This window comes from Acipenser ruthenus, chromosome 14, assembly GCF_902713425.1.
Source record: "Acipenser ruthenus chromosome 14, fAciRut3.2 maternal haplotype, whole genome shotgun sequence".
Classification (NCBI taxonomy): domain Eukaryota; kingdom Metazoa; phylum Chordata; class Actinopteri; order Acipenseriformes; family Acipenseridae; genus Acipenser; species Acipenser ruthenus.
In genome coordinates this window covers 1579408-1591767 of record NC_081202.1, presented here as the reverse complement: position 1 = coordinate 1591767, position 12360 = coordinate 1579408, and the positions used below count along the sequence as shown (strand labels likewise).

At 49.4% G+C, this 12360-nt stretch overlaps 1 protein-coding gene across 6 annotated transcripts in view; it reads right to left on the bottom strand.

Moving 5' to 3' along the window:
* The window catches only part of LOC117419646 (cilia- and flagella-associated protein 54-like), a 62040-nt gene that overhangs the window by 23915 nt on the left and 25765 nt on the right, over positions 1-12360 (bottom strand). For 3 of the 6 annotated variants that reach the window (XM_058985507.1, XM_058985508.1, XM_058985512.1), the window contains exons 32-44: positions 11456-11564; positions 10663-10766; positions 10032-10229; positions 8365-8507; positions 7809-7990; positions 6797-7027; positions 6098-6321; positions 5434-5569; positions 4813-4921; positions 4443-4616; positions 4129-4329; positions 3455-3542; positions 3061-3231 (exon numbers count right to left, since the gene is read on the bottom strand). In XM_058985507.1, coding sequence (XP_058841490.1) covers positions 3061-3231; positions 3455-3542; positions 4129-4329; positions 4443-4616; positions 4813-4921; positions 5434-5569; positions 6098-6321; positions 6797-7027; positions 7809-7990; positions 8365-8507; positions 10032-10229; positions 10663-10766; positions 11456-11564 — 2070 coding nt within the window. The remainder of the gene's footprint in view (positions 1-3060; positions 3232-3454; positions 3543-4128; positions 4330-4442; positions 4617-4812; positions 4922-5433; positions 5570-6097; positions 6322-6796; positions 7028-7808; positions 7991-8364; positions 8508-10031; positions 10230-10662; positions 10767-11455; positions 11565-12360) is intronic. The other 3 variants (XM_058985511.1, XM_058985510.1, XM_058985509.1) reach the window with 3 other exon arrangements.

Sequence of the window (12360 nt, the reverse complement as noted above, 5' to 3'; positions counted from 1 at the left end):
AGTATGCATGCTGTAGTCTTTCTCTAGTTTGATATTCTTTAATTAGGCTGGGGACTGTCACAAAGACGGCCGGAGTGGGTGGTGTCAGACCAGAAGCAGGAAGTAAATAAACAGAGAGATGGGGTTTTGGTGAGCCTGAACGCGTGATCGCGTTCAGCATTTAATAAACAGAACAGAAAATAAAAGGTTTGAACAATGGAATACAAAACAGGACACGGCACTTGACGCCAAAATAAACAGACAGACAAAACGCACTAAACACAAACGGTGCACGGAGACAAACAAACACGGTGAGTACACACACTTATCTTTACGTTTAATGATTTTACGTTCTAGTTTCTCCTCTCTCTCTCACCCGTTCTCCTCTTCCGAACACCCAACCCTGACTGAGTGCTACGTGTCTCCCCGTGTTCACATATTATATTTTAAATGCACGTGCGTGATGTGCAATCCCGTGCCTAAATACAAATATACACTTTTTAAATACACGTGAAACACAGACCCGTTTATATCCCGTGTACCAATGACTATACACCAACATTAACATACGCACGCATATACATACAAAACACACAAATGCACACAGGGGCGGGGCGCATTGCCACATATACCCCCCCTTGTGCGCAGCACACATGGCCTCAACGGCCACCTCCCCCCTTAAAAACCCAGCAGTCCAGGACAAAGTCTCGGGCTGGGAAGGGAGGCTTCAGTGGGCCCATGGCTGGCCATGCTGTCAGCACCCCTGCCGGTAGTGGCACGGCTGACAGCCTGTTGGTCCCGTCCTGCAGCGAAAAAGCTGCGGGGGCAGGTGGTCCCCCGACCTCCCCCTTCTTCGTAGCCGGCAGCTCCCTCCTGTGGGGCTCCGGCCACAAGAACTCCTGCAGCGAAAAAGCTGCAGTGGGAGCAGGTCTCCGGACCTCCCCCACGATCTCCGGCAGCGAAACTGCTGCTGGGGTTGGTGGTCTCCAGACCTCCTCCCCCTTCGTGGCCGGCAGCTCCCCTTTCTGGGGCTCCGGCCACCGTACTCCCTGCGGAGGTACGGGCAGCAGAGGCAGCTCCTGCTCCTCTGCTCCGGGCGGTGGTGGAGGCAGAGGCAGCTCCTGCTCCTCTGCTCCTTGCGGTGGTGGTGGCGGAGGCAGAGGCAGCTCCTGCTCCTCTGCTCCTGGAGGTGGTGGAGGCAGAGGCAGCTCCTGCTCCTCTGCTCCTGGAGGTGGTGGAGGCAGAGGCAGCTCCTGCTCCTCTGCTCCTGGCGGTGCTGGCTCCCTCTGCTGTGGCGGCTGGGCATGTGCGCGCCGTGCTGCCTTCAGCAGCATAGCGAGAGGCTGCTGGGGGACACCAGCATCCTGCCCTTCTCCCCCCCAAAAATTTTCAGGGGGTTGAGCCTGTAACTCCTCCCCTTCTGGCTCTTGGGGCTGAACCAGCAGGCATTTTCCCTCTGCTGGTGGCTTGGGTCCCAGGGCTGTGGAAGCCCCGACTTGCCTCCCTTTGGGCTGTGGACGCCCCGACTCCTCCCTGTTGGGCTGTGGACGCCCCGACTCCTCCCTGTTGGGCTGTGGACGCCCCGACTCCTCCCTGTTGGGCTGTGGACGCCCCGACTCCTCCCTGTTGGGCTGTGGACGTTCGGGCTCCCCCCACTCAGGCGTAGGACGTTCGGGCTCCTCCCACTCAGGCGTAGGACGTTCGGGCTCCTCCCACTCAGGCGTAGGACGTTCGGGCTCCTCCCACTCAGGCGTAGGACGTTCGGGCTCCTCCCACTCAGGCGTAGGACATTCGGGCTCCTTCCGCTTGGGCTCCTCCCATTTGGGCTGTGGATGCTCAGGCTCCTCCCATTTGGGCTGTGGAGGCAAAACCAGCAGGCATTCACCCTCTGCTGGTGGAGATGGGGACAGCAGGTACTCACCCTCTGCTGGTGGAGATGGGGACAGCAGGTACTCACCCTCTGCTGGTGGAGATGGGGACAGCAGGTACTCCTCTGCTGGTGGTCCTGCTACCTGGGCTGCTGTTCCATTTATGGTTGCCTCCAGGTAGTTGAGGACAAACTCCACACCCTCCTCCAAGGTGTTTGGGGTGTGTTCCTGCTGATATGCCTCCCATCTCTCACTGTCCATCATCCACAGGACCCGGACGACTATGGGCAGAGACTGGGCCTCCAGCCCAGCATTCTCCAGGAACCAGCCCCGCAGTTTGATGGCGTCTTCTGCCATTGATTTTTTTGTTTTGTTTTGTTTTTTTCCCCCAAAACAATATTTGTAATCTTTTTTTTTTTTTTTTTTTTTTTTAATCCAGACCCCTCCTGGTCTGACGCTTGGAGGCGCGGCTATCCCACGATGACACCACGTGTCACAAAGACGGCCGGAGTGGGTGGTGTCAGACCAGAAGCAGGAAGTAAATAAACAGAGAGATGGGGTTTTGGTGAGCCTGAACGCGTGATCGCGTTCAGCATTTAATAAACAGAACAGAAAATAAAAGGTTTGAACAATGGAATACAAAACAGGACACGGCACTTGACGCCAAAATAAACAGACAGACAAAACGCACTAAACACAAACGGTGCACGGAGACAAACAAACACGGTGAGTACACACACTTATCTTTACGTTTAATGATTTTACGTTCTAGTTTCTCCTCTCTCTCTCACCCGTTCTCCTCTTCCGAACACCCAACCCTGACTGAGTGCTACGTGTCTCCCCGTGTTCACATATTATATTTTAAATGCACGTGCGTGATGTGCAATCCCGTGCCTAAATACAAATATACACTTTTTAAATACACGTGAAACACAGACCCGTTTATATCCCGTGTACCAATGACTATACACCAACATTAACATACGCACGCATATACATACAAAACACACAAATGCACACAGGGGCGGGGCGCATTGCCACAGGGACTCAAAGAAAAGTAATCATTTTAATGACGTTTTAGAAGTCTTTCAAACATTGCACATATTGAGAAAGGCTTGGCTGTATGTCTGAGATTACACATTTCCGTTTAGTAATCGCACTATTGAGTGTTCAGTAGTTAGGATGATACATATATATTAGGTGGTGGACTCACTGTGCGATTTTGGCTGTCAGCACTGCCCCCTGCAGGCAGCCCCAGATCCCCGCGCGCCGCAGGAAGCTCTCACTGTGATCGGAGCCGTCCGCACTCTCCTTCCACGAGGTCAGAACCCCGGGCTGGGTCAGAGCTGAGTCCAGAGCCTGGCTCCAGCAGGAATAGGCAGCCCTGCAGCAGCAACAGATCAATGGAGAAGCTTCAAACATCAGCTTGAGCACTTCAAGATAAAACATATTGCATGGAGGGGGGGCTGTGTCAGAAAAGATTAAATACATATGGGAATTACACAGTGCTTTCGAAGTACAAGTGAATTACAACGGAGAAACCCAGGCAGACTAACTGGCAAACCACACAGCACAGTATAGGCTGATACAGTACAGCTCACTGTTACCTTTTGTTTCCATTATAGAAGTGCAGGTTTCCCAGCTCGTGCAGAGCCTGGGCCCTCAGAGAATCCTGCTTGCTGGCCTGCAGCAGTTCTGCATTGAGAAAACAAGTATGTTAAAATAACTACCAAATGAAAGCTGTCAGTATCAACAAGAAGAACTCAGCTTGTAGATCGCAGTGCCCTACTACAGCATGTATATGCAGTAATACTATATAAGCAATGACCATGAATAGTTTCATAAAACCAACAGGTTCTCAAGATAAAGCCTTCAATACAGTATCACAGAAAAGCAAGTCTCAATACAGTTCAAAACTTGTGAACAAAAAGCATCCCTGCTACCATAATGTAAGAGGCATGTCCTACCAGAGTGAAGTAATCACTGTTATGTCCAGGGGGTAAAAACAGTGTGCCAGTGAAAAGGTTCATTTCTACTGGACACCACCCTGTAATGGAACTGAGTCAAACACAGCTTGTCTGAGTCTGTATAATTCATATGGTCAGAGGTTAAAAGAATGTGGAACTGAAACAGTTAATGTTGAACTTTATTGAGAGAATCAGAGAATACAGCTGTGTACCAACTCTAAAGACTGCATGTCAAAGCACGTGGACTGCATTGCTGATATGAGGTTAAAGTAATGTGCCAGTGATACAGCGACAGAGACGCAGTGCATGCGTACCGATGGTCTTGCAGTAGGAGGCAATGACCGCAGAGAGCTGCGAGCGAGGGAGAGGCTTGCTCTGCGTGGCGGACAGGCTGCTGAACTCCTCGGTGAAGAGGTCTGGAGGGCAGGGAGGAGGGGGCTGTGCCGACCCCACACTGAACTCCACCTTTCCTGAACACAGCCTGCCACTGTCCTTCGTGTTCCGCACGTCTGCGTCTGGAAACGGGAGCACAGCACAGATCACAGAGAACTCTTACACAAATTTACCACAGCAAAAGCAAAGTGTGATAAAGCACAGTGAAAGCATGCTAAAGCAGACTGCCTCTCACCCTGCTGCGTGTGAGCCAGGAAGAGTGCCAGCAGTTTGCGGCTGTGCTGGAGCGCTCGGCTGGTGTAGTGCATCTTCTCCAGGGACTCTCGGAAGCAGCTCAGTGTGTCCGTCACATCCAGGGGCACCGAAACCAGGGCCTTCGCTCTGCTGCCATCTGCACCAGGACACAGAGCTTGATTCCTTTCATTATTTATTATTTGAAATGGTTTGCAATATTTATTATTAATGCGAATATTCCAACAAACACTGCTTGCATTCAGTAAGGAGTTCCCTCTAAATGAAAAGCTGCAATGCAATTTGAGTTTTGACCCCAGTAGACAGAACCCTCATGCTCGGAATGCATTGTTCTATTATAATATAACCCTCACCTGAGTATGCGTTGTGCTCCTTTGGATCGATGTGGCTGCCTGGTCTGATCTCCTCCTTCGAGAGGGTTCCAATCAATAGCTGTTTGCCAACAAAGTTCCGGCTGGTTACCTGAAATAAGGAGCGTGCACTCTGCTTTCAAACCCAGTCCTGCTGCACCCAGACTGCCAGAGATTTAAAACATTCTGGATCTGGCTTATTGTCATGCATTCTAATCCCCCAATAAGAACTTTATCAAGGAAATCGACAGGGGGTATGAGGTTAAACAGGCAGTGACGATGCTCTAATAAAAGCATTGCCGTGTTTATGGTTCAGTAGATGGACAATGATCACATTAGTAATCAAACCACATGTGTAATAGGGTTTGACAATCAGAATATTTTGTTAAAACAACCCCCAGTAGCCTTTGGTGCTCCACTCCAGTCACTGTAACTCCTATGCGTCACATGAATATACTGCCGTGAATATACTGCTGTGATTCCTAGCAATCAGGGAATCAAATGCACTGTCCTCATGAAGTGCAGTTCACATTTGAGACAAGCTAAGAGTGTAGCATTCAACGCAGGACTCTGGTAAATGAATTTATTAGCTTTAAGTTCATCCCTCCACCCAGAACAACTTACTCCTTCCCCAGAGTCACCAGCAGCTCTCAGTAGGTGTGGCTGAGGCGCCTCAGGGCCCCCAAACTGGTCAATCCTCTTCAGCAGCTTCCTCTGAGCGTAGACTAGCAGAGGGGTCACCTGCAGGGTGTACCTCTCACTGAAAAAACAAGACCACCACAGGACACTGAGCAAACAGCAAGGACCCTCCACATCATGAACATACTGGCAGAATAGGAATATCTAGCACTGAATGCAAGCTGACTGCATATTTGTTTACCAGATCTCATTTTGAACCCTTGTATTCATTCAGATCCAACAACAGAAATGACTGCTCCAGTGTACGCTGTGTTTAAACATACTTTCTTTCCCATAAACGATTCTAGTTATATAAACAGAATACTCTGTGAACATTAATGGAGCGCTGTGGTTATTTCACTCGAGAGGATCATGACCCTTCAGGTAAGCGTTTGTTATTTATCCATCATCGTTTCTGGAGTAAGTACAGTACTCCTTGAACGTTCACGATGCACACAGTTAATAAACAAATACTTAAGCCTACCAGTCTTTGCAGTCTATGTCATGACACCACAACTAGATGGTTTAGGGTAGAAATTGTAAGTCTGACACATTTCTACCCTGAAATAAAGCTCAGGTTTCCATACACGAAGCAGCAATGTGTACTCACTGCGTGATGGCGTTGAAGTGAATGGCGAGGTATGCCAGGCTCTCCCACCTCTTCTGCTGGTGCAGTAACTCCAGAGTGTAGAGCACCAAAGCCCGCACCCATTTCAGATCCACCACTGTCACGTCATCCAGAGAGGAATCCCACTGCAGCCCAGAGCCCCCCTCCTCCCAGGATGCGTCCCCCACACAGCTGGAGACGCTGAAGACCCCCGGGGCCTGGAGGAGCTGGAGACACAGACAGCGTGAGAGGAGCACCGGGGTGCACTGGTTATAGAGGGTCTTGGAGTCTGCAGCACACTTACAGCACATTGTACTGCTGCACATGCTGTTCAGCAACATTGCTTGGAAACATATTTCAGGCAGATGTAGCTTAAGATGAATATCAATCCCAATTCAATGTGACAGAGATGCTTTGATCTAAAGAAAGCTTACCGGACTGTGTACCGGTCTGCTTACCGGGCTGTGTACCCTGACTGTGTACCAGGCTGCTTACCGGGCTGTGTACCCTGACTGTGTACCGGGCTGCTTACCGGGCTGTGTACCCTGACTGTGTACCAGGCTGCTTACCGGGCTGTGTACCCTGACTGTGTACCGGGCTGCTTACCGGGCTGTGTACCCTGACTGTGTACCGGGCTGCTTACCGGGCTGTGTACCCTGACTGTGTACCGGGCTGCTTACCGGGCTGTGTACCCGTGCATACCTGCAGCGTGCAGTGGGAGTCCTGCAGATGGATCAGCATGTCGAGCAGGCAGTCAGCAGCCAGGAAGAGGACCGGAGTGAGGGTGGAGTTGAGCTGATCGTGGGTCAGTGAGGGCTGGTCCAGGGAGCCCCCTGCTCTGTCCAGCAGTGCTGAGGCCAGCCGGGCCCGGTCCCACAGCGAGCGGCACACCCCTTGCAGACACTCCCAGTGTCCTCCGCGATGCGCCAGCACCTGGGATACACACAAACTATTCAATTGATAGAAATGATGGCAGATCTAAATGATGACAGTATTTAAATCATTGAAATAAGCAGACATTCAGAAAACCAATGCATCATTATTTGTTTATTTAGCAGACGCCTTTATCCAAGGCGACTTACAGAGACTAGGGTGTGTAGACTATGCATCAGCTGCAGAGTCATTTACAATTACGTCTCACCTGAAAGATGGAGCAGCGTATATACAAGTTTCATAAGTGTAACTTTGTCTTTAAAAGGTTTGGTTCTTATTTTATTATGTAAACGGTAGCAGTGTTTGATCTGCCACTGTTTAAATCAATTGATCTACACAGTGCTGTTGATTAGAGGCACTGTCACACTGACCTCCAGCATCACTGATCAGACCACTAGTTATCTAATGAGTTGATTGTAGACCAATGGTCCTTAAAGCTGTGTCTGCGAGACCAAAGCAATGTGCTTGTGACAACAGCTAATATAATCTGTAATACTGCAATACTGATGAATTAAGTTTACCACAGTATTTTTGCAATGTTACCATGCTTTGCCCATGGTTATGCTGAGCTATATGCTTTAACATACTTCGGTTTTCTTTACAATGCTTATCCATGCTTTACCATGCTTTCAGTGTGCTCTGTCACACATTGCTATGTTTTTACTATGGGAAACTTTTAGAAGAGTAAAGTCATTACAGCCTACTGCTCTGTGCTCTGAATCCACTTGTCAAATTTGTATTTGAATGTCATTTTATTTGAAGAAATCAGATGTGATGTTACCATGGCTCTGCGGAAGTGTAGCATCGCCTTGTCGAGCTGTTCCACTGCTGACACATTCATCCTCACTGACTTGCTGGAGGAACTTCTATATGTGGACCCAATATCGTTGGTCAGCTGGGTCCTCGGAGTGTCCACCTCTCCATCGCTGTCGCTCTCAATCGATTCAGCACCAGATATGGTCCCTGCAAAAGAACAGCACAGCTCAGGTGCCATGCTCCCTGTCCCCTCGCCTGCACGACCCTCTCACTGAACTGCTAGAATTCTATTAATTCTTTTGCATCGGAGTGGAACGGATTCTGTCCCGCCTGTGAGATGAGATGAAGTTAAAAGCTCTAAAAGCACAAATGCAGATGAGCCTGTCTCTTTTGCACAGTGGTTGGTCTGGGGGTCACCGGCTCACACCCAGCCTCCGCCCTGTTACTATTCCTTCTGCATCAAAGCAATAGCTCACTTAGCAATAGACTGTATTCTGTACGTGACGTTTTCTTTGGGAGCTCATCCTGTGCACGAACTTCCCTCAGTTCCCCAGCCCATGTTAAAACACTGAGCTCTGTACCTTTCCTGGCTGGCAGCTTGCTGGGTGGTTTGGGTGCTGTTTTGAGCTGCTCTGGGTGCCGGCTTCTCTGAGCCGAGCTCCGGCGTTCCACTACTGTCCCAGCGTTGTCGAGGGAGAACAGCGCAGGGTCTAGCTGGCTGTAACTGCAGAGCAGAGGGAGACAAAGCCATTGAGTTATTAACTTAAGGTGTGGGTGCCCCCATAAATGTAACTACACTAAACTCACTCCTTTCTTGCAGTAAGCTCCAGATACAGACTGAATAACCACTTTACCACCATCTGTGTGAGGAGAGTATGTGGCACCTCTCTGAGCTCCACACAAGCAGAGTGAGGAGAGTATGTGGCACCTCTCGCAGCTCCACACAAGCAGAGTGAGAAGAGTATGTGGCACCTCTCTGAGCTCCACACAAGCAGAGTGAGGAGAGTATGTGGCACCTCTCACAGCTCCACACAAGCAGAGTGAGGAGAGTATGTGGCACCTCTCGCAGCTCCACACAAGCAGAGTGAGGAGAGTATGTGGTACCTCTCTGAGCTCCACACAAGCAGAGTGAGGAGAGTATGTGGCACCTCTCACAGCTCCACACAAGCAGAGTGAGGAGAGTATGTGGCACCTCTCACAGCTCCACACAAGCAGAGTGAGGAGAGTATGTGGCACCTCTCTGAGCTCCACACAAGCAGAGTGAGGAGAGTATGTGGCACCTCTCACAGCTCCACACAAGCAGAGTGAGGAGAGTATGTGGTACCTCTCTGAGCTCCACACAAGCAGAGTGAGGAGAGTATGTGGCTCCTCTCTGAGCTCCACACAAGCAGAGTGAGGAGAGTATGTGGCACCTCTCACAGCTCCACACAAGCAGAGTGAGGAGAGTATGTGGCACCTCTCTGAGCTCCACACAAGCAGAGTGAGGAGAGTATGTGGTACCTCTCTGAGCTCCACACAAGCAGAGTGAGGAGAGTATGTGGCACCTCTCTGAGCTCCACACAAGCAGAGTGAGAAGAGTATGTGGCACCTCTCTGAGCTCCACACAAGCAGAGTGAGGAGAGTATGTGGTACCTCTCTGAGCTCCACACAAGCAGAGTGAGGAGAGTATGTGGTACCTCTCTGAGCTCCACACAAGCAGAGTGAGGAGAGTATGTGGCTCCTCTCGCAGCTCCACACAAGCAGAGTGAGGAGAGTATGTGGCACCTCTCGCAGCTCCACACAAGCAGAGTGAGGAGAGTATGTGGCACCTCTCTGAGCTCCACACAAGCAGAGTGAGGAGAGTATGTGGCACCTCTCACAGCTCCACACAAGCAGAGTGAGGAGAGTATGTGGCACCTCTCTGAGCTCCACACAAGCAGAGTGAGGAGAGTATGTGGCACCTCTCACAGCTCCACACAAGCAGAGTGAGGAGAGTATGTGGCACCTCTCACAGCTCCACACAAGCAGAGTGAGGAGAGTATGTGGCACCTCTCTGAGCTCCACACAAGCAGAGTGAGGAGAGTATGTGGCACCTCTCACAGCTCCACACAAGCAGAGTGAGGAGAGTATGTGGTACCTCTCTGAGCTCCACACAAGCAGAGTGAGGAGAGTATGTGGCACCTCTCACAGCTCCACACAAGCAGAGTGAGGAGAGTATGTGGCACCTCTCGCAGCTCCACATAGGCAGAGTGAGGAGAGTATGTGGCACCTCTCACTGCCGAGGGGCCGGCACTGCTCCAGGCACTTCCCGAAGATTGCGAAGTTTCCGAGGGCGATGACGGCGTTGAGCTGGCAGCGCCAGGGACACTCATCTGCGCACACCTGGCGAAGCCTCCTGCGCTGCAGGAACCCAAGCACCATGGGGGACAGCAGGGCCACCAGGAGCTCCATGGCTTTCCAGTCCCGGCTGAAAAACACCGGACATACTGCCGTCAACAACCAAGCATAGATAAGCACTGTAAAGTCTAGGAAGTATGGGAATGCATATAAAAAAACATGGAGATCAAGGGTAAATATGGTAAATGCATAGTATAGTCATGGGAAAACTGCAAAAATACTGAGCAAAAATACCACCTTAACAGGGTGTCGGGCACCTTATTACAACCCCCAGCCCCATCTGAAAAGGATTATACAATCTTTCAAGGAAGAAAGCCGAACAATGTTTGTTTGTTTTTTCCCTCCACGCCACATAAATCACTTAACATGTCATTGGTATTTAGAGAACATATTTGTCAAGGGTCCTTTCAACTCAATTGTAACACAGCCCAGTCAGCCCGAACATGCTAAAGTGGATAAACCGAGCAGGCTGAAGCAGCTGCTAGGAATCAGGACGGGCGCACCTCGAAATCTCTTGACTCCTCTGCGGACCCTTCTGTTTCCGGTTTACACTTCCCTTCTTCTTCTCAGTCCTGGGAGTGGTTTGGGATTGCGGCTTTCCTTTCTGCTGTATGGGGGGAGGGAGCTACATTCAGTTGGGTTGGATGGTGTGTTTGCAAAACTATCACTGATTCAACTCTAATCAAGGAAGGGACGCGAATAAAAGCACTTCCATTGATCTGGGCCCAGTATTCAGTAGATCAGGGTCCTTAAACTGCCCATTTAATAAAAAAATGTACTCACTCACTCCCCTCACCCATACCAAATAAAACAACAAAGACACAACATTCTCTCGACCCTTCCCAACTTGAAAAGCTACTGTATCTATGTTGCATTGTATGTGATATTTTGCTGCTATTCTCTATTTTGGAAGGCTCTGTAAAGCAGCATAATGACCACACAGCTTTCAGACAACTGCTTAAGCAACTTCTTCAAAGTCTTTTCCACCACGTTGCTCAAATCAAGACTGTTTTGTTCATGTTGCTTTAATCAGCATGGGCACACTTAATGGAAAAGGTACCCTACAAGTAGCTGCTTGAACATTTGCCTGAAAGTTGCCTCATCTTTTATGTGCTTTAGAATGCAGTTAGCAGCAGGGGAATGTGGATCTGCTGTATTAGCACTGTTAGTAAACACTGTAGAGCTGTCCTGTGGAGCCAGTGCATCTCTACAGTGCATTAGGGGTAAGACAGGCAGACAATCCCAATAATACACTTGTCTGGGAGGAATCTGTATAGCATGGCCACGGAGCCCCACCTTGTACTCAGCCACGACCACTGTGTACCTCTTGACCTCCTCTCCAACACGCCCCCCTGGGGGTTCAGCACCTCCGCCCTTCTTGCTGACTCTCAGAGCTGCATCCCTCCTGTGGAAAAGAGGGAGGGAGTAATGGACTCAGACAGAGTCGGCAGGGTAGCCACACACTCAGGGTAGCATCTCATGGACACTTCTACAGCGGGGCTGCTTCCCTTGAGTGGACTGGGAGGATGCAGGTTCTCTGGGAGTTAGGCAATGAAGCTGTCATTTTAATTCTATAATTTTACCCACTGGGACCAAAATGTTTTTCAGTGGCGTCCTAGGAGAGACATTTGAAGTTTGCATTCTGTTAAGGTATAGCACTCAAATATATAGTCATTTAATGCCTTATACATGCAATAAAATAGTAATTTCTCTTAATGGGGCAATGTATCGTATGGGAGTGGGGAGCACATTACATTACCCAATGATATAAGAATGTGAACCACAACTCATTTCAACATTGAAGATATGGAGAAAGACTTCTAGTCAGATTGCTTGTTATAAAAATGTGTCTTTCAGTCTTTTTGTATTACTACATAAACCAGGGCAACGGCACAACAAAGTACAGTAAAGCACCAGCAATCATTATTATTATTTATTTCTTAGCAGACGCCCTTATCCAGGGCGACTTACAATTGTTATAAGATATCACATTATACATTATTTCACATTATACAGATATCACATTATTTTACATACAATTACCCATTTATACAGTTGGGTTTTTACTGGTGCAATCTAGGTAAAGTACCTTGCTCAAGGGTACAACAGCAGTGTCCCCCACTGGGGATTGAACCCACAACCCTCCGGTCAAGAGTCCAGAGCCCTAACCACTACTCCACACTGCTGCAATCATGGTTGAA